Source organism: Cetorhinus maximus, chromosome 1, assembly GCF_964194155.1.
Source record: "Cetorhinus maximus chromosome 1, sCetMax3.hap1.1, whole genome shotgun sequence".
Lineage (NCBI taxonomy): Eukaryota > Metazoa > Chordata > Chondrichthyes > Lamniformes > Cetorhinidae > Cetorhinus > Cetorhinus maximus.
Window position 1 is genome coordinate 129650004 of NC_135879.1, and position 23192 is coordinate 129673195.

At 42.7% G+C, this 23192-nt stretch overlaps 1 protein-coding gene across 4 annotated transcripts in view; it reads left to right on the plus strand.

Annotated features, from left to right (window-relative positions):
* The window catches only part of LOC144683193 (Krueppel-like factor 3), an 84669-nt gene that overhangs the window by 50944 nt on the left and 10533 nt on the right, over positions 1–23192 (plus strand). For all 4 annotated transcript variants that reach the window (XM_078546162.1, XM_078546156.1, XM_078546166.1 and 1 more), the window contains 3 exons: positions 242–701; positions 1811–1894; positions 2107–2248. In XM_078546162.1, coding sequence (XP_078402288.1) covers positions 242–701; positions 1811–1894; positions 2107–2248 — 686 coding nt within the window. The remainder of the gene's footprint in view (positions 1–241; positions 702–1810; positions 1895–2106; positions 2249–23192) is intronic.

A 23192-nucleotide genomic window follows, 5' to 3' on the forward strand; every position in this document is an offset into this window, starting at 1 on the left:
ATGTATATGGTTCAGCTACACAGTGCCATTATTAATCATGCTATTAAACAAATTAAACAATCTAATTCCTGAATATATTCCACGATCACAGATAACTATAACTCAGCATAGTGAAATGCAGACATATCACTACTCCTTCACAAATTGTCAAAGTAGCTAAAAACTGGAGTGATCCAACTGAGTGATTTCAGAGTTGTAGTTTTAAACTTCTTTCTAATAATTCTCCATCCTTTTCTTACAGCCATTCCAACAAGGGTATAGAGTCCGAATAAAGAACGATATTAAACCTGAGAATAAGCACAGCATCATTTACTCACCTGGCTGCCACAGTGGACATTTTCAATCGCTAGAGGCTAATGGAAGCCAAATTGAACCAGTCGATCTTTCACTGAACAAAAGGCACTCTCCGCATATGTCAAGCTCCCCCTCCTCTCCCTATACAATGACTATGCTAACTTCTGCATCTCCTACAATGAACATATCACGCTCCAGTTCACCTAATAAGAGGTCACCTCAGCCTCCCATCAGCATGCCGCTAACTATCCCCACAGTGCTTACAGCTCCACTGTTATCCCGCTCAGGCATCCCAGGCTCAGGCTTGTACTCGGTTATTCACCCAGTGGTAGTACAACCTGTCGTGTACACGCAGCCTATAATGGTCCCCACTATGTTAAAGGACGAGATGAGAAATAATCAACAAGGTAAGTGCACTTACTGGGGACTACATTGTACTATCTGAGCAGGTCATAGAAGTCTACAGGGTGAACAGACTTTGCCCTTTTTAATGTTGGTGTGTGCACTAATGATTTCATTGCAGTTTGTATGAGAGTATTGATAATTTGGACTCTCTCAGTATTGAACTGAAGTGCTGGACTAGATTGTTTAAGTCCTAGGTCTTAAAGCCATAGCCTTCTGGCTCAGAGGTGAGAGTGCCTGACTGAACCAAGCTGGCAATTAAAGAGATAACTTGTTTCAAAATGATTTAATATTATTTCATTTCCCAAAGATATTAAAAACTTGATGAAGTATATTTGCATTATAGGTTGGAATTTTTCCCAGTGGTGGGGTCACAGTAGTGCAGACCTTCCACACTCCTCCTCCAATTCCCCTGGTTACCCTGACACAATTTTTCTGGATCTAGCCATGCACAGTGCTCTTCCAGTGAGATTTCCAGCACCACAAGCTAGCCCAGCATGGTTAAAGAGGAAATTAAAGCCGTGCTGCTGTGGATAGATTGTGACAGCACCAATGAGTGGCCTTAAGGGGAAAGAAAGCCCCTGAAAAAGGCAGGAGCTACATATTTTTAAGTCTTACAGAGACAAAGAGACCAAGGCCTACAAAGGTATCTGCATAGGGTCATGATTGGAAGTGAGGAGGCCTTTTCCCACAATGCCTACACGTCAGGGCCATGATTACCTCCACCTTGGGTCTACCAGAACCTTCCACCAGACAGTCCTGAGGATGACAATATTAGAAATGGATGGGAGAGAAATGGGATGGAAGAGCCGGTCCTTAATTCACCCCCAGCCCCAGCCCAGCCAGTATTTGCATATAGTGGTCAGCGAAGGAGTGGCAGTCATGGTAGGACAAGGGAGAAGAATAGGGAACAGGGCTAGGAGGTGATGGAAGATCTCTGCACAGCATTTTCCCACCATTTTCGCCACTATCTCACCTGATTTTGCACAGGATAGAGCAGGAAAAAAAACAGCTAAAATTTGCATATAAATTAATTGACATTGAAATTCGCATGTGATGCATCCTTTGCGTTCTTGAGTATTTCACCTTTTTTATATTTCTTTTCCTTTCTTAGCTCCTCTTATGCAATGCGCGATTCCTGGCACCCGACATCTTTCCAGGCAACAGCACGTACAACTTTGTAACCATCCACGAGGAAGTGAGTAAGAATGACACCATCCTGAATTGGAAATATATTGCTGTTCATTCACTGTCACTAAACTCCAGTAACTAACATTAAAGTAATGTGAGATTCGATGCAAAGCTGCTTACCGCTGAATATTAAGAGCCGGCCCTTCTTGCACAATATGTTACCATGTGCCTTAAAAACTCAGTTTTTGACTAACAGCTCATTTGTTTTCTGTTGAGTAGGTCAACTACTTAATTCTGCTGAACAAGATCCCATGATGATGAATGTGATAAAATGCGAGCAAGAGTTTGATATGTTAAATAACTGCATCAATGAGGTGTCTCCTTCAGCCCACAGTCCTATGCAGTCAGTTACGTCACATGAGTAAGTGCTTTATACACCTTTTCTAAACCTTTTTTTATTTTACGCTTCAAAATGGATGCACAAGATATGAGTGCAAATGATCTGTGTGTGGGTAATCTTGGGAAGGGAAAGGAGGGTGAAATTGAGGAGCGCTTCCTTCCTCACTCCCTTTCCCTCCGAATCCTACCATCCCATGTTACGCCATGTTGCTGCTGGAAAATACTGCTTCACTGAGCCACCCAATCTGTCTTTCATTGCATTTATACATGTGATGTATGCCCTTAAGGAGTGTAGCCTGCAGCATGTAGGAAAGTTTCTAATTCTTGGGAAGGGCAATGAAACTTCACTGTCAATCAATGATAGGAGAGTTGTTAGAAGTCTTTTGTGTAAGTATAGAGTGGCTGTGCCATGTTGGATCAAGGATTACTTTGAAAACAGTCCTGGGAGTTTGATTTATTGCGTGTTTATTTGTTGTGACAGAACGTTATAATGACGGCCAAGTTAACAGGTGGAATTATCTGTTTTTCATTACCAAGCCATGCCCAGCTCTCCACATGTGCAAAGGATTCAAGAAACAATTTCAGCGGCAGGATTTTGAGGTCGTCGAACGGGCCCAGAAATGGCCTGCTGCCTGTGATTGGCCCCCGACCGCGATTTCACTCTGGCTGGCCAATTAACAGCCAGCCAGTGTGAAACACACGCTGAAAGGCTTAGCACTGCAGGGGTGGGGGTGGGAGGAGAGCGAGCGCTGAAGTCAGCGCAGCCTCGAGGGAGCACACAATGAAAGCTCCCTGAAGGCAGGTGCTGAAAAATTTTAAACCTTTAAATAACGACCTTAAAATCCCAGAAAAAGTTTCCACCCATAAGAATCAATCACCTAAACATGTTGATGATAAAAATTCTGCCCAAACATTTTTTTTTAAAAATTTTTATAGGAAACCTCATCCCACCTTTGGATGAGGTTTCCTCAAAAATCCAAAGGCTGCCTGGCTGATTTGCCCGGGGAAGCGAAAAAAAAAGCAATTAATTAATTAATGGCTTTAATAGGCCTCATAATTGTCAGCGGGTGCACTGCCAACTCTCGCGTGCGCCCGCCGACCATAATATCAGGCGAGTGCGCAATGACTTCGGGACGCTCGCCTGGCATGATCCCGTGCTATTTTACATCCAATCGGGCGCATGCGCACCCCAAGTCCTGCCCCAAGTGTTTCAAAACTCAATTATTTTATCAGCACCTAAAAGTTTGGAATTCCTTCCCTGAAGATCTCTACCTGTCTGCCTCTCTTTCCTCCTTTAAGACACTATGTCAAACCTAACTCTTTGGCCATGCATTTGGTCATCTGACCTAACATCTCCTTACATGACTCGGTGTCAAATTTTGCTTTATAAGCCTCCTGTGAAGCACTTTGGGATGTTTTATTGTATTAAAGGCACCATATAAATACAACTTGTTGTTGTATGCAATGCCTTTCACAACTTTAGGATCTCCCAAAGTGCTTGAAAACTGATGTGCTTTTGAAATATAGTCTTTGTAATGTAAGGAAAATGAGGGTGATCCCATAAGCAGCAAGGAACTCCAAAAGGTTTCTCATCAAGGGCTGTTACTGTCACAAAATAGTAAAATCACAATTACTGTATCATAGAACGCTTAGGTGATGTTACACATTCACGGTTGTACATTGATGAGGCAGTCAATGGCTGCCAAGCTTAGCCAGTGCAGGGTCTGATTGGGCTCCTGCCGTGCTGAGTGTTACTGGATTTTCTGACCTGACGCTGGTGGGCATCATCATGGGCAGGATGGGAAAATCTGGAGAGCTGTTAAAAGTCAACGGCTCTCCAAATTTTTCCGTGCTGCCCGCGACAATGCCCGCAGGTGCCAGAAAATCCCACCCTTAATCTGAGATGCATGTATAGAATAGATTTTAAGATTCATACTTTTTAGTGCAGAGTTCTGAGTGCCTGGAGTCACGTCAGGACTTTGGTTGTAGAGTTCACTAAGTCCTGAAAGATTTTCCATAGCTGAGTATGCACCTGATGCATGAGTCTCCATGGCCTGAATTTGTAAAATCTACTCTGATATTTCTGATTGTGCAGTCAGAACGTAGCGATACTGTGAGGGTACATAAGAGAGTTAGTGATGACATATTGTTGGGTCAGGAGATGGATACTGTCACGGACGGAATTTATTTGCTCTCTTGCTGCCAATAATCTGTGCGTTTTGTATGGAAAGAGGTGTGTCTTTTCTTACCCTTGGATTGTGTATTCCTATTAAATAATTCAACAGCAAGCTTTTGTGATTTTAAAAGTACAGAAGGTTATTTATTCTCACATTGCCTACCTCGAGTTAACGCAACGACACACATTCGGCATCGGGCATGCACACAGACACACACACGCGCACATGCACAAAGGAAGAATGGAGACAGCTAAAGATAGTGCACTTCTGCAGATCACAGTTAATTCACGATTTACGATTTCCAGTCCCCCATGTGGCAGGCCTGTGGTTTCTTGAATGGATTCGATGTTTTAAAGTTGAGGTGAGGGTCTTGTAAAGTGAAGGGTTCATAAGCACATTGAGAGGTTCCTTGTAGTCAGATATCTAGGAGGTAGGTTTGCAGGTGAACTTTGAAACTGGAACAGGTTAAGTACTTTGGCTATTTGATGACTTGCAGCTTGTTTCAGGGTCTGGTTCTCAGAGTGGAATTTTCCGTGCCCTCTGGCGGGGTGAGCGGACAATATGGCAATAAGGCCAAAAATGGATTTTAGGACATCATGAAACCAGTTTGCAATCGTCGCTCTGTCCGTCAATGATGGGCCGTATTTTCGGTCATCATACATCGGGAACTTCATTGCAATACAACTGCATATCATTATAAGCCAAGCTTACTGGAATCACCCCCCACACTGGATCATCTGAGCATGTCGACGGGAAAACATGCTGGTGCAGAACATTATTTGAGAAGTGTGACATGCAGAAGTCAAGACTTACCATCAGGGAATTTCTCAAATCGCAGACATCCAAGGAGCAGAAGATGCTGGAGCCCAACAGCAACAGCACCCTGGAGGAATGTCCATTGCATGCTGTATGGATTCTCATGGACATGGCTCCACCACGAAGCTGCTCATGGAAGGTGGAAAGTCACTGTGAGGGTCTGCTGAGTGTCTTGACCATGGTCTACAACAGATGATCGTCAAGGGGGAGGGGGGGTGGAGATGAAAGTCCAGCTGTGTTTGGGAGAGAAATATGTCCTGGGGCTACAGAGGAAGATCTGGTTTCAACTGGGAGAGGAAGGTTTGTCAGTGGTGGTAGCGGGGAAATGAAGTTGGCGGGGGGCGGGGAGCAAAGGTGTCAGGGGGCGGTGGGGTTGGGAGGTGGGGAGCGAAGAAGTCCAGGGGGAAGAAGGAGTCCGGTGAGGGGTAAGAGTAAGGGTGGAGGAAGGAGTCAGTGTGGGGGAAGGGCTAAGGGGCAGTGGGGGGATGGAGTCCGGGGGAGAGGAGTCCCAAGGGGGGAAGGGGTTCCAAGGGGGGAAGGAGTCCAGAGTGGGGGGGGGGGGATGTGCAGGTGAACATGCAAAGGAGGGGTCTGTGGAGTCAATGACTGCCTCCTGGGGAGTGAACTGATGGTGAGTGTGGTATGAGGGAATGGTGAGAATCACTGAGGGCAAAATGAGGTGGTAGGATGGGAGTGTGTGCAACAGTATCAGTAGAAGGGATGGCGAAGGTGGTTGGTGGGGATTTGGAAGCAGACAGGGTCCCTGGGGGTGGGAAGGGGAAAGTTGGGGAGGTCAACGTGGATGGGGGCGGGATTTTCAGGAAGGTAGGGAACGTGCACGTTCTCCTGGACATCCCTGAAAGAAAAGGGTTGTGGCTGGTAGATGAGGGTGGGAAGGTGGAAGGGGATGCCAGGTGGCCGATAGTGATGGAGGAAAGGAAATGGGTGACTGGGGGAGGGGAAAGGACAGGAGACCTCAAGAAAAACTGTATCACTACCATGCAGGCTAAATCAAAAGTGAAAGGAGACTTATGGTGGGTGAGAACAGGTGCTGCATGGGAGTTTGATCAGTGGGTGGGCGGAGATGCAGCTCAGCTCAGATTTTAGCTGAAAATGAACCCCAGCAGGCAGCAATGAAAATGCTCAAGACAGTAAGATGAGTGTGATGACGGAAGGATTGCGTGCATGGGAGAGTGCTTGCATGAGGCTCCGATAGGCCCTGCCACACACACACTTCTCCCTCCAGAATCACTCATGGGCTGTCTGTGTGCAGCTGAACTGCTAGTCGGGGGGGATGCAGTGAGAGGACCTGCAAAGCCTGTCAATGAAGCTGAAAGACACCATTACACATTATTCAGTGAAAGTGCGTATATTTCCAGATTGTAAAGTGACAAAATGTGTTCATCCGTGCAATCACCTGTTATCAGAACTTCTTAAATTTTCTACGCCGTAGGCTTCTAGGTGCTGCCCTGACATCCACAGCAGGGGCGGAGAAAGCCTGTGTAATGGTTGGCCCTCTCGCCTCTGATAACGTCGGCATGGGTCCTCTGGAGAGCCGAGGCCTTGAGGGCCCCAGCTTGCTTTGGCTGTCCTCCTGTGGGATAGCTGCACTGTCTGTGGTGACAGAGGATGAGGTTGAGGGGGCCACAGGCAAAGAGGACTCAGAGGGAGCAGACAGCCTCTGAGATTCCTGAGTGGATGACCCAGGGGTGCCCAGCTGCTGCTGCTGCTCCCTTCGGGCGCCCAAGGGCCCCGGCCTGACTTTTTGTGGGGAAGGAGCATCTGGAGGCATGTCGAGGTGCCCCGCTTCCCTCTTGCTTTGTCACTGCAGGAACTCACCCATGGCGACTGTAATGGAGTGCAGATCTGCGCACACCTCTGCATTCTGCTGGACTAGAGTCTTCATGGCATCTGGCATCCTTCCCATGGAGGCCTCCATACAGGCACATGTGGGCACCATTTCATCAGAGAACAGGCGGATGCACTCCTCTGACTCGCGTGCCACTGTGTTCAGGACTTCCAACAGCTCTGCATAATGTTCCCCTGCCTTCTGCTGTCTCTCCACAATGAGTTGGAAGGCTGGATCCAGAGGCTTATCATCTGACTCGGACCTCACAGATGCCTCTTCCCCAGCAGTCCTCCGAGTGTCGGGGAGCTCGGCCGAACCTGCCTCCTCCTGCTGCGGGCACGTGACCACCAGATTGTGAACCCGAGCCTGATCGAGATCTAGGTCCCACTGAGGTGTGTGCCTCTGCGCTAGTGCAGGGTGTGGGTAAGCGCTGTGACAGGTCTTCCAGGCAGCTTATTTCCAGCTCTTCAATGGAGGAGGTGTCCTCTTGGCTGGAGATGAGGACCTGAATGGAGCTGAAGGGCTGGGTGGCTGAGGGTGTCAGTCGCTTGGCAGAGCTGCCTGTGAACCAAAGTAGAGATAATTAGTACATCTTAGCAGAGTGAAAAGCAGGAGAGAGAGCACTCACATTTGCGTTGAGAGAGGGATGATGTGGTGCAGGATCCTCACATGGGCATTTGCTGCCCACCTAACCGTCGCTGCAGGTACTGTTCACATCTTCACCAGTCAGTACGATGGCACGCTCCTCAAAGTGATTGAGGGGCCTAATGTGGGCCACTCCACTCCTGGTCTGGGACCTCTTCCTACTGCTTTGAGCCAGCTTCTCCTGCATGAAAACAAATGGAGAGAGTGTGAACAGGACACATAGCACTGCGTGGAATGTTTGTGTGGTGAGCAGAGACATGGACAGGATGAGGATGTGAGCTCAAGAGGATATGAGCCTGATAGAGATATGAGGGTGTGTGTGAGAGTTAATGGTGTTGTCTGTCATGAAGCTATTAATGTATATAATATTTTTTCTTTTAAATTAGAGGTTTAGTTTGCAGGTGTGTCTTAATTGGATTAAAGTCAGCTAGTTTGGCTGCTTTGATGTGTACTGGTTTGAGATGTAAACAGGGAGGTAGAGTGTATTTGCATTTTTTGAATAGAGCATTAAAGAAGTGGGGTGAAAACTTGATGCCTTTCTAGAAGCTACCAAGCAATTTGTTTATATTACTAATAAAATTTGGTCAATGAATGGGGTTTCATTGTTAAAAGGTAATGTTCAAAGAGACTGGTGAGACAATGAGAATTTGAATTCAATCAGTGATTGTAAGTATAACTTCAGTAGTTTTCGAGTGTGCAGAGCAGAGGCAATGTAACACCAAAGGGCAGTTGCAAGCCTCCAACTGGCTCCACAGTGAAAAGAACCTCATTTTCACAGAATCACACAGTGCAGAAGAGGTCCTTCAGCCCATCAAGTCTGCACCGACACGTGAGAAACACCTGACCTACCTACCTAATCCCATTTACCCGCACTTGGCCCATAACCTTGAACATTATGACATGCCAAGTGCTCATCTAGGTACTTTTTAAAGGATGTGAGGCAACCTGCCTCCACCACCCTCCCAGGCAGCGCATTCCAGACCGTCACCGCCCTCTGGGTAAAAAGGTTTTTCCTCACATCCCTCCTAAACCTCCTGCCCTTCACCTTGAACTTATGTCCCCTCATGACTGACCCTTCAACTAAGGGGAACAGCTGCTCCCTATCCACCCTGTCCATGCCCCTCATAATCTTGTACACCTCGATCAGGTCGCCCCTCAGTCTTCTCTGCTCCAGCGAAAACAACCCAAGTCTATCCAACCTCTCTTCATAACTTAAATGTTTCATTCCAGGCAACATCCTGGTGAATCTCCTCTGCACCCCCTCCAGTGTAATCACATCCTTCCTATAATGTGGCGACCAGATCTGCACACAATACCCCAGCTGTGGCCTCACCAAGGTTCTATACAACTCCAACATGACCTCCCTACTTTTGTAATCTATGCCTCGATTGATAAAGGCAATTGTCCCATATGCCTTTTTCACCACCCCACTAACATGCCCCTCCACCTTCAGATATATTTGGACACACACGCCAAGGTCCCTTTGTTTCGATGAACTTCCTAGTGTCATGCTGTTCATTGAATACTTCCTTGTCAAATGACTCCTTCCAAAGTGTATCACCTCACACTTTTCAGGGTTAAATTCCATCTGCCACTTATCTGCCCATTTGACCATCCTGTCTATATCTTCCAGTAGCCCAAGACACTCAATCTCACTGTTAACCACCCGGCCAATCTTTGTGTCATCCGCAAACTTACTAATCCCACCCCCCACATGGTCAACCATGTCGTTTATATAAATGATGAATAATAAGGGACCCAGCACAGATCCCTGTGGTATGCCACTGGACACTGGCTTCCAGTCACTAAAGCAGCCTCCTGTCATCACCCTCTGTCTCCTACAACTAAGCCAATTTTGAATCCACTTTATCAGATTACTCTGTATTCCATGTGCATTTGCCTTCTTTATAAGTCTCCCATATGGAGACTTTGCTGAAATTCAGCTTTGCTGAAATCCATATAAACTACATGAACTGCACTACCCTCATCTACACACCTGGTCACCTCCTCAAAAAATTCAGTCAAATTTGTTAGGCATGACCTCCCTCTGACAAAGCCATGCTGACTATCCCTGATCAAACCTTGCCTCTCCAAGTGGAGATAGATTCTCTCCTTCAGAATTTTCTCCAATATTCTCCCTACCACTGACGTGAGACTCACTGGCCTGTAGTTCCCTGGCTTATCTCTACAACCCTTCTTAAATAGCGGCCCAACGAATTTGAATTCATAAGGTGAAAATGCTTTGCCTGGTGTTTGGTTAAGCCTATGGGTTGCTGTTGCCTTAATGGAGATTAGTTTGGGAATTTGTTAAAAGTTATGATAGTAGTAATTTGTAGCCATGTGTATGTATATATATATATATATTTATAACCTGTGTAAATTAATAAAATGTTTTAATTAGTTTAATGTAAAACCTCAAGATGGTCTGATTCCTGAATTTAGAGTCGCATCTCAAACATAACACTTAAAATTATAGATTATGACAGTTGTTTAAAGTTTCCCTCTGGAATTTTTAAATAACTCTGCTTTACCAACTGCATCGGTCATAACATTGTCCCTTGAGTTGTGAGAACCCTGTGGATGTGTGATGGGTTTGTGAGTGTGAGAGTTGAGAGTGATGAGAACAGTGAGTTACCCTGGCAGAATGGGTGAGACCATTCATCCTCTTGTGGCACTAGGTGTCTGTCCTCCTTTGCAGGGTATTGGCGCTGACCACAGCTACCACTGCCTCCCATGCTGGATTGGTGACCTTGCTTGCTGATCTTCACTCAGAGCAGGGGTAAAGGACATCACAGCGGGCCTGCACAGCATCCAAAAGGTGCTTGAGAGACAGATAATTAAACCAGGGTGCTGCAGTCTTCTTGCATTTTGGGGCCATTTCTTCTTTGCAGCAGTCCTGGGCTGGAAGCACCGAGAGGTGTGCACGCACACTTAGTGTGCGCACTACACTTTAAATACGGCACCCAGCTTGAGGGAGAGGTGAGGTGATGGCATGGGAGGTGAATAAGAGCCCACCCAGCATCGAAACAGCATGTTTCCCAGGAATGCATGATTGATGAGGCGGGATTGGGACAAACCGGCATGAAAAGCCGCCATTGCGGCCAGTAAGAAAAATGTTATTTTTCCCGCCCATTACCGCACTTAGGGCAAATCTGGGATGACTCTGCCCTCAGACTGGATGATGACTGATGATTCTGATAGATATTGTGGGGTAATAAGATACAGTCCCTGAAACTAGTTTCAATCACATAACCACTCGGTTAACACTTCTGAGGCCCATCCAGTCTGGTTTGGATTGGGAAGGCCATCATGTTACAATGGGAAGGTGATAGCAACCATTGAGTTTCGATCTTCCTTTTTGTCCAGTTTGAAACATGGAGACAGGCAGTCTGGAAACTCCAGACTGGTATTTAGGTGTTGGCCCATCCTTAAACAATGAGATGTGTGAATTCCATAAAGGGCTCTGAAGTACCCTTATCAATGTCCATATTTAATTAGGTATTCGTCAGACACTTGATACTGTCTCCAGTCCAAATGTCAAAAGTCACATGATTTGCAGCAGCCTCTCTGATAGTTTCTGTCCCATTTCTTTGAAGCCTTGACTGTAAGTTCGTAATATGGCTTGCCTTTACTGGGCATGAGAGTACCGAGATAGATGGAGCTATTTCTGAAAAAGATTAAATGTCTGAAAACATTAGGCTATAAAATTATGGTGTAGAACAATGACGTGAATATTTAACATATTGATCTGAATTTTCTTTCTTTGTTACTTGAAAGACAATGTTAGCCATTTTTAAAATTCATTCTTGGATGAGGGCAGTTACGAGTCAACTATGTTCCTGTTAGATTTGAGTCATATATTGGTCAAACTGGATAAGGGCTGTAGATATTCTTACATTAATAAACCACTTGGGTTTTTACAACAACCTGATGGGTCCCTTATTTTACTGATACCAGCTTTTTATTTCCAGATTTGTTTGAACTGAATTCAGATTGACAAACTGCCATGGTGAGATTATGAACTCATGCTCTACTTGTTTATTAGTCCAGAACTTTGGAATATTAGTTCAGTAATGCATCTGCTATACTACTAAAACCTACTGTCCAATGAGGGAATAATCTGAAGATACAAAAGCAGTAACATCTATAACCTATTTAGAATAAACAGATGAAAATACCTTTGCTAAAATAGCAGGAAGTAAGATTTCAGACAGACATGTTAGTTTGTACAATAATGCAGTTTTAGGACCAAGCATTAAGAGTTTTTAAATCAAAATTATTGTTATTTGTGTTCATTTTTGAAGGCTATGTTGTTGCAAATGTTTTCCTTTACTATGTGGATGGGCTAAAAATTATTCACACATGTCCAGTTTTTTGTTCCTATGGACTTTCAGGATGCTTGTGGAGAATGGACAGGTACTCTAAATTGTATCTCAGTTTAAAATAGTCTGTCACTATGTTACCTTATGGTATGTCAATTACATTCCATATTCTCTGTGTGTGAGATAATGAATGTTTACTCCCAAGAGCTTGCTGGTAATAGATGTTGTGCAACTTCAAATAATAGCATTTTGCTGGTAACTCCGGATGATGAATGGTAACATTCCTTTCAAATTCTGAGAGTTATAACTGCCAGTTAGAGGACTAATTATGTTATCATTATTTAATGCATTGTCATGCTTCAAGCTATCACAGAGCATGTGAATGTTATGTTTATGTTGGGCAATGATTTTCCACAATGGGAAACTGTCTATCGATAACAATTTTTATATCAAGTCCACGCTCTCAATGCTGCATTGCGATTGAGTCATTATTACTTGGTGCAGTATCATTTTAATTTAAGTGTACAGTTTCACAGACCATGCACACAGTGACTACATCAGTCACTAATCGCTATCTTCATTTTTGCACAAGCATATGTTAGATGTTCATCTAACGAGTCAGTATCAGATCTTGTCACTCAGCTATGCATTGCTATAACCAGCTTTACCAAAGTTATACAAAAATACATCCCTAGAAACTATCGTCATTTAGCTGTCTTTTGTTGCACTTCTACCATTAAGATGAGTGCATTGTATTGCAGCAGTAGAACACACCCACCAAATTATTAGGAAATTATGTAGCTATTGAAATATGTTTTTTTTCCCTTTACAAACATTTTCTCTAATACTTTCCCAAAAATATTATTACTTTGTTGGGTTACATTTCAGTTCCCATTCCTCACCAAGTGACCATTTTTCATTAATGAACCTAGACAATAACTTTTAAGTTATTTAATGTGATGTGCAAACATTTATGGAGGGGCGTTAGCATTGCAATTAAGCCTGATCCTATCCTTGTTCTGTATCCATGTGTGCTCACCTCTCTGTCAGATACATTAGGTAATGATCACAGCACCACTGAAACCCACCAACCCTCAAACACGTGATACTGAAGTCAATTGTAGTCCCCAACTGCTACCTTAGATCAGAAAACTCTGCATAGAGCAAGGATTCATCCTGGGACCCTCATGGTCTTTATTGAGCTGCTACTCAGTAAGGTATCAAGGAACTAACAAAACAGGTGTACATTAATTTCTTTAATGCTATATGCACATAAAGCTTCTTATTGATGCTGTTATAATTTAACATCAGTTTTTTTGTGATTTTAGAAAAGGTTTACTGCTACTAACACTGCCACATGCTTACTTTGTCCTGATGTTGTCATGTACATGGTGAAATGACATTGCAAATTTGTTAGGTAATGCGCGTTTTAAGATAGCAGATTTTTTTTACAAAGTGGTTGAAGCTAGTACAGTAACCTAGTGAGTTTGTTTGGTACTGGACTGACAACCCAGAGACCATTGGTTCATATTTCACCATAGCAGAATATTAATTTGAATTTAGTAAGCCTGGTCATATATGGGCTAGAATGAAATACGCTAGATTGTTCAAAAATGGTTGTAAGGATAAACCCAGCAATCACAGGCCAGTCAGTTTAACTTCAGTAATATGAAAGCAAAAAACTGCGGATGCTGGAAATCCAAAACAAAGACAAAAATACCTGGAAAAACTCAGCAGGTCTGGCAGCATCTGCGGAGAGGAACACAGTTAACATTTCGAGTCCGGATGACCCTTCAACAGAACTAAGTAAAAATAGAAGAGAGGTGAAATATAAGCTGGTTTGAGGGGGGGGGGGACAAGTAGAGCTGGATAGAGGGCCAGTGATAGGTGGAGATAACCAAAAGATGTCACAGACAAAAGGACAAAAAGGTGTTGAAGGAATGTGCTAATTAAGGGTAAAAGCAGGACGAGCAAGGTACAGATAGCCCTAGTGGGGGTGGGGTGGGGTGAAGGAATCGAAAAAGGCTAAAAGGTAGAGATAAAACAATGGATGGCAATACATTTAAAAATAATGGAAATAGGTGGGAAAAGAAAAATCTATATAAATTATTGGAAAAAAAGGGAGGGGGATCGGAAAGGGGGTGGTTCCTCCATCTCCACCCCCTTTCTGATCCCCCCCTTTTTTTCCAATAATTTATATAGATTTTTCTTTTCCCACCTATTTCCATTATTTTTAGATGTATTGCCATCCATTGTTTTATCTCTACCTTTTAGCCTTCTTCGATTCCTTCACCCCACCCCACCCCCACTAGGGCTATCTGTACCTTGCTCGTCCTGCTTTCTACCCTTAATTAGCACATTCCTTAGATAATATCACCACCTTCAACTCCTCTTTGTCCTTTTGTCTGTGAATTCTTTTGGTTATCTCCACCTATCACTGGCCCTCTATCCAGCTCTACTTGTCCCCCCCCCCCCCCCCCCCTCCTCCAAACCAGCTTATATTTCACCTCTCTTCTATTTTTACTTAGTTTTGTTGAAGGGTCATTCGGACTCAAAACATTAACTGTGTTCCTCTCCGCAGATGCTGCCAGACCTGCTGAGTTTTTCCAGGTATTTTTGTTTTAGTTTAACTTCAGTGGTGGGCAAGATTCTAGAAACAACTATTTGGGATAGAATTAATAGTCACATGGAAAAATATGGGTTGATAAGGAAGAGCCAACATGGATTTCTAAAGGGGAAATCATGTTTAACTAGCTTTCTGGAGTCTTTGAAGAGTTAACAGAAAATGCCAATGAGGGTAATGCTGTTGATGTGGTGTACATAGACTTTCAAAAGGCAATTGATACAGTGCCACACGACAGACTTGTGAGAAAAGTTATTGTTCATGGAATAAAAGGGACAGTAGCAATGTGGATACAAAATTGGTTGAAAAACAGGAAGTAGAGAGTAATGGTCAATGGATATTTTTCAGGCTGGAGGAAGATTAGTTGTGGAGTTCCCCAGGGGTTGGTATTGGGACCCTTGCTTTTCCTGATATATATTAATGATCTAGATCTTGGGTGTGCAGGGGACAGTTTCAAAGTTTGTGGATGATCCAGAGCTTGGGAGTGTTGTAAACTGTGAGGAGGAAAGTGAGGAAAGAGGAACTTCAAAAGGACATAGACAAGTTGGTGGAGTGGGCATATAGGTGATAGATGAAGTTCAATGTGGAGAAGTGTGAGGCGATGCATTTTATAGGAAGAACATGAACAGACAATATAAAATAAGGGGTGAAGTTTTGAAGGGGGTGCAGGACCTGGGGTGTATATATGCATAGATCATTAAAGATGGCAGGACAGGTGGAGTGAGCAGTTAATAAAGTATTTATATACTGGGCTTTATTAATAGGGGCATAGAGTACAAGAACAAGGAGGTTATGCTAAATTTATATATGACACTCGTTAGACCTCAGCTGGAGTATTGTGTACACTGGGTGCCACATTATAGGAAGGACGTGAACGTATTGGAGAGTGTGCAGAAGAGGTTTACAAGGATGGTTCCAGGGATGAGAAACTTCAGTTACAAAGATAGATTGGAGGGGTTGGGACTGTTCTCCTTGGAGAGAAGAAGGTCAAGAGCAGATTTGATAGAGTTGTCCAAAATCATGAGGGGCTGGACAAAGTAGATTGGGAGAAACTGATCCTGCTTATAAAAGGATCGAGAGCAAGAGGGCACAGATTTAAAATGATTTGCAAAAGATGCAAATGTGACATGAGAAAAAGCTTTTTCGCACAACGAGTGGTTCGGGTCTGGAATGCTCTGCCTGGAAGTGTGTTGGAGGCAGGTTCAATCGAAGCATTCAAGAGGGCATTAGATTATTATTTGAATGGAAACAGTGTGCAGGGGTACAGGGAAAAGGCAAGGCAATGGCACTAGGTTGTAATGTTCATTTGGAGAGCCGGTGCAGACACGATGGGCTAAATGGCCTCCTTCTGTGCCCTTAAAATTCTGTCACTCTGTTGCAAAAGTCCAATTGGTTCATGAATGTCCTTCAGGGAACAGAAATTGCCATCCCTACCTGATCTAGTCTACATTTGACCCCAGCCCCAAGCAGTGCAGTAAACTCATAAATACTGTCAGAAAACCACAGAAAAGTAATAAATACTGCCTTACCAAGATTGTCCATGTATCTGGAACAAATTTATTTCTAAGTATCATGAATAAGAATATCTCCATGTACAGTCACCCAGCGAAAAGTATGTGGTGCATTCTGTACAATTCGGCTTCAACTTGACAAAGACTGCATTGGTGGACCAATGCTTCGTACTTAGGGAGCCTCAGGTCATGGAATCTGTGAAAGGTGCTTTTATCCTCCCCCTACCCTTACAAGACAGACATCAAAGGATATGGCACTGCCAACATTGGGAGTTCCTTTGTTCCTCGCCCTCAAAGAAACCTAACGTATCAGCCAGCCAAAGGATGGGAGTAATCACACCTAGGTTTCCAGGTTGGCTTTGTGCTTTAACATTGAAATGTTTAAAGTCAAAATTCTTACAGAACAACGTGGCACATTTTATCTCTGTCGAGAACAACAATAATAACATATTTATTTAGGGCTTTTAATATAGTAAAACAGCCCAAGGCACTTCTGAGGAGCATTATCAAACAAAATTTGACGCCAAGTCACTTAAAAAAAATAGGATAAATGCCCAAAAGCTTAGCCAAAGAGAGGTTTTAAATAACATCGTAAAGGAGGAGAGAGATGGAAGTTTTAGGAAATTCCAGAGCTTAGGACCGAGGCAGCAGTAGGTGAAGCTGCTAATGGTGGAGTAATTAAATTTGGGAATGCATATCGGAGGAGGGCAGTTATCTCAGAGGGTTTGTAGGGCTGGGGGAGAGGTTACAGAATGTGGAAGGGACAAACCATGGAGGAATTTGAAAACAAGGTTCCAAATTCTAAAATCAAGATCTTGCCGGACTGGGAGCCAATATAGGTCAGTGAGCATGGGCATGATAGGTGAATGAGATTTTTAACGGTTAGCATATCGACAGTAGAGTTTTGGGTGAGCCCAAGTTTATGCTTTTGTTATCTCTAGACTCAACTATTCCAATGCACTTCTCATGTACTAAGTGTTCTAGTATGTTAGTATAAAAAGTTAGTATGCAGGTACAGCAAGTAATTAAGAAGGCTAATGGAATGCTATCCTTTATTACGAGAGGGATTGAACATAAAAGTAAGGATGTTATGCTTCAGTTATACAGGTCATTGGTGAGACTGCACCTCGAATACTGTGTGCAGTTTTGGTCTCCTTATTTAAGGAAGGATGTAAATGCACTGGAGGCGGTTCAGAGGGGGTTTACTAGATTGATACCTGGAATGAGTGGGTTGTCTTATGCGGAAAGGTTGGACAAACTGGGCTTGTTTCCACGAGTTTAGAAGAGTGAGGGGTGGTTTGATTGAAGTATACAAGGTATGGCCTTGACAAGGTGGACGTCAAAAGGATGTTTCCTCTTGTGGATGATTCCAGAACTTAGGGGCATTGTTTTAAAATTAGGGGACGCCCATTTAAGACAGAGATAAGGAGAAATTTTTTCTCTGAGGGTTGCGCGACTTTGGAATTCCCTGCCTCAGAAGGCGGTGGGGGTGGAGTCATTGAATATTTTTAAAGCAGGAGTAGATAGACTCTTGTTAGGCAAGGGAATCAAAGGTTATCGGGGTTAGATGGAAATGTGGGAATCGAAACACAAGAAGATCAACCATGATCTTATTGAATGGCAGAGCAGGCTTGAGGGGCTGAATGTTCTACTCCTATTCCTATTTCTTATGTTCTTATGGTAAGCTCACATTTTACCCTTGATGAAACTTAAGGTGATCCATAATTCTGATGCCCATGTCCTTACTCACATCAAGTCCTATTCATCCATCACTGCTGTGCCCACTCACCTACATAGGCACCCAGTTAAGCAGTGACACTCTTATTAAAATTTTCATTCTTGTTTCCCTTAAAACCTATCTCTTTGACCAAGCTTTTTAGCCATCTGCCTTAATATCTCCTTCTGTGGCTAGGTATCAAATTTTGCTTTATAACGTTCCTATGTTCCGCAGGTGGGCGTGCGCCCAACCTGACAGGCGTGCATCCTATTTCACTTGGCGGGCGCACGCAAAAGTCGGAAGCGTGCCTGCTGACAATTAAGAGGGCAATTAAGCCCATTAATGGCGCAATTGTCTCCGATTTTTCATGGCCCCTCCAATCTTGCGGTTGGCCAGGCGGACTTTGCATTTTTTATCAAACCTCATCCAAGGACGGGATGAAATTCCTGTTATGAAATAAAATTAAAAATAAATATCTGTGGACAGCACTTTTATCAGCTTTATTTTCAGGTGATTGATTCTGATGCATGGACATTTTTTCTGCAGCTTTTTAAACCTTTATTTTAGTATTTTCAGTTCTGCGACTCCCTGAGGCAGCTGCGTGGCTTCAGGGAGCTCTCTCACAGCGCTTACCCACGAAAACGTCATCACCTGCCCTCTTCCTGCCCTCACCCGGCAGCGCTGAGCGTTTCAGCACACATTTCATGCTGGCTGGCTGTTAATTGGACAGTCAGCATGAAATCGCAGTCGGGGGCCAATTGTTGTCGGGGGCCTGTTTCCCGTCTGCTCCCGGGCCCGTTGATCGCTTGCATCTGCCAAAGGTAAAATCCAGGCCTACAAAGCACTTTGGGATGTTTTATTACATTAAAGGCCCTGCATAAATACAAGTTGTTGTTTTTTGAGGAAAGAAGATGGCTGGAATGTAATAGTACCCCTACAGTCTGTCACATATTCCAGCCTCTGGGGTAAGACTATATTGTATCTCTGCCACTATTGGTACTACTCCATTATGTTCAGGTTATGCAATTACATTTTTATAACACAGTGACTTGTTTCTATGGTAAATGAAGCATTGCATAATGGACACAAACCAACTGTTCAATAATTTCCCTACTCATTTTCAAAAGGTAGAATGTGCTTTAAAACTGTCCACCCCACCCCAATACATACACATGTTAATAAAGGCTCTCTTTATCAAAAATAACTTATCTAAAAAAACTATTTACTTATTGATTATACTTAATTAACTGTCAGCAAAATACAGACAATCAGTTCTTCGCTCATCTGTATTTAAAGAGGTGGAATTCCCATCCAAGCTAATTTTAGCAGTAAGGTCATTTCTGAGTATAAACCTCTGCTTCCTGCTTAAAACCTCACACCAACTTTATAGCAAATACAGGAATTTCACCCTAAAGTCTACTTAAATATCTTTATATGTTAAATACTAAGCTAACAAAAGCGCCTTTTGGAAACCTGTTTGTGAGGTGGTGACTCTGTAGCAGACATCCTGTGGGTGGGATCCACAGCTGAAACTACTTTTAGATGTTGACATCAGTGTTTGAAAGCAGCCACACCCGACAGGCAGTATCAAAACAACAGGAAACAGTTAATAGCACATTGAAGGAGTGGCTCCACAGTAAAAATCCAAAGTTCTAAACTTTTGCAGACAGAGGACTAATGGAGGATAATTTAGAATCTAAAAAATAACTTGTCCCACCAATAGTTGAATGTAATGGTGTACTCATCAAGGTAAAGGATGTCAGTGCTGAAGAATGCAACACTTGAAATTAGTGTGGGACCCCGAACCTTTATTTTGATGTTTTAAATCAGAAATATTTTCAGATAATATCGAAATTTATCATTCCTGGAAACTACATTTTTCACTAAGTAAAATACATGGAACTGCAGTGTTATTTCATAAAAATGAATGCTGGTTTGCTTTGTAATTCATTGCAGTAGAATTATAATGGTATGAAATCTTTTGGATTCATAGTGACCTCCTAATCTTGCCTGTACCATCAGGGAGAGGCACTGAACACAGTTTTGGCACTCCCTCGTTTGTCTATAGTTGTGAAAATGGGTTTTGCGGAACAGGGGACTGGGTGGTGTCATGTGTTTGAACTTTTCACTTTCCTGTCCAGTCACACTGAGTGAAAGCACCCTTTCACTGACAGCTATCAAGGCTCCTTAATGAAATTAGTTTGAGAAATTTGGAACATCCAGCATGAACCATCCTCCAGTTTAGTGTAAATAGTTGACAGACTGCAACTAGCTAACAACCATTTGGGAATGAACCATATATGGTGATGCAGGAGAAGCCCTTTCGGAATTGTCATTTAAACATATCAAGCTTAATGTACACTATGGAAAAACATAATTTGTTCTATATTCACATTTATGTCATTTGAGGCAGAAAATTTGCATAGTGTTGAACTTGTGTAGGTAATATCTATTCATCTCACTCATGATATAGCTGAATTTGATACTATCAGTAAACAAAGGAAAAATCCCTTATTCAACAATGGATTTCTTACTATTTATGCATAAATTGCAGTGTTAGAAGGATAAATAAGAAAAAATCTACTGGTAATATGTAACTCAATGTTTTAAAATCCTTTCAGAAAATCTGACAAACTTTGTAGTATGTTATAACTGTACATAATTTCTTTAATAATTTAGCATATTATCACCAAGTCTGCTTCCAGCTCATCCATCGATAAATTTCAATGGCCTTATTTAAAATTGAAGACCTTCTTCCCCGAATCATTTGCTTCTACTGGAGTTCAAAATCTGGCAGTGGAATAAGCCATAGACTGTCCAGAAATACACAGGGCTGCTAACCATGGGATACAGAGGATCAACGCGTGGTTAATTTTATTCCCATTGAAGCTTATTGAACAAAATCATTATATTGAGATGGGAAATCATAACAGTCCATGTTAGAAATAAATCTGAAGAAAACCAAGGAAAGTTTCACAATTTTGTATTTCTTATATTCATATGGGTAGGTTAGTAAAAGTAAAAGTTGATACTCCTAGATACAAACCTGACTTTTAGCTTATTCAAAACATTTATGAGTGAAATCTAATCATGGTATTGATAATCTATTACTGTAAAACTGCAATATTTCATGAAGACAATATATTTTGCTGCTATATCACTCCAATTCTCTTTTGATCCATATTAAACAAAAATCATTGTAAACAGCTCCCTTTAGATTATTGCTAGGAAGAATTCTAAATAAATAGTCCACTTAATAAAACCTTTTCTGACGTTCTCATCAAATTCATATTAAGCAACCCTTGCTTTCTATATGCATATAGGAACTGTGGTACTATTTATAAGATAGAAGTTGCTTTCAACCCCTTCCTTCCCCTTAAAATCCTATCAGAGGAGCAACTATTGAAAAATAAGCCAACTTATTTTGAAGCCCTTTCATGTGGATTGGAGAAACAAGTGTTTGCATTTGTATGAACATGATCATTTGTCCAAATAGATTAAAGCCCTAAAGCTGAGGAAACCTATTTTTGAAAACTTGTGTCAAAATTTTAATTGCACTAGGTTAGATAAAATCTCTTTGGTAAAACTTGTCTTTCATTAATGTAGATGGGGCAGTGGAGTATTGATGTATAAATAATAGTTTTATTACCCTTAAGTTTAGATTGAGCTAACATTGGGCATTAATGGCCTTAAATGTTTCAAATCACAAATAAATTAGCAAAATTCAATACCCACATATGCCCTGTCTTTATTTTACTTAGTGAATGCAAATCACCGAAGCCAAACGATAGCCACCTCATTTGCTGAGTTGCAGTCTGCTACATGCCCAGTGCTGCACACATAACCTGGCTGCCAATTCAACACATACACCACAGAAACAACAATCCACTGTTCATTTCTTTATGACATAATTGCTCTATTCAACAACACAGGATCATTATTTACTTCAAACTTGCACTGCCCCGACCATGCAGCCGCCCCACCTCTGCCACCACCTCCAGCATTGAGTGGAATTATTTTGGATTGTATGAGCAAATTTATGTTCCAGTTTCATTCAAATTATAGAGGATAAATCATCAAAACACACACACAAGTTCACCGAAAGATGCCAGGATTTGAAGATGACCTTCACATACCCACACACATACACACAATTGCACACATCAGCTGAAACTTCTTAGGATTACAATTTGCTCATTTACTCATAGTAATGGTTGCTAAACAAATTGCTATTTGTAGAATCCTGCTGATGGCATCTAGTCTGAGTTTGAGTTGAATCTTTTCGAGCTTTTAGATTGGCAACAGCAGATAATTTTGTAGTAGAAATGCAATTGGTATTTACAGTGGGGAGAATTTTCTGCATGTTCAGCAGGCCGGTCGGGAGCAGGTGCAGAGCTGATCGCAGCCCACGTTCGGCTCCACGCGGCCATTTTAAGTTGGTGTGACGCATGGCCAGTAGCGTTACCTGTGTGGGCGGGGGGTAGGAGGGAAATTCGGAGCCTACACATGCGAGAAAGAGTGCAGAAATATCTCTGAGGCACGGAGCTGCCTCAGGGAGATTAAGAACATATTGAAATTGTTTTAAAAAGAAAGATAAAAATTATTTACACGTCCCCTCATGTGACAGTGTCACATGAGCTGGGACATATTTGTCAATTTAACAGAATTTATTTATTAATTTTATTAAACCTTCAGGAAACCTCATCCCGCCCGTGGATGAGGTTTCCTGAAAAACACAAATGCCGCTTGGGATCCTTGCCTGCCCAGCAACCTTAAGGTTGGACGGGCAGTGCTGATAATTATCTTAATAACTTCCCTAATGGCCGAACGAGAGATCTAAATGATGCGCAATGACGTCAGGACGCACGCCCGACATCATCATGCGTCATTTTACACGTTGACTTGTCAGGCCTGTCCCCGCATGCCGATGTCAAAATCCTGGCCAGTGTCTTTATGTGGAAACCTGTAACTCAGCCAAGAGAATGCAAAGTACATACTTCAGGAGCTGATTTGCTGCCCCAGTAGACATGGCTGGGAAATTGCAGTGCTCCATTGACTAAACCTCTTCCTGCCAGTGTCAGCAGAGTACAGTATTCAGGGTCAGAACCAACCAGCAACAGCAGGTAGAAGCTACAATTAGGACTGGCATTAAGGAGTGGAATGAGTTGGAAATAAAGGGAGCCACTATGATATGAGGACAGTTGGAGAGAGAGAGCCTCTCTGAAGAGTTGAATGTTTGATGGGAAGAGAGTAAATATAAAGGTAGCTTTTGGGATCTGATGGTCTTATTCATTACACTTAGAAAA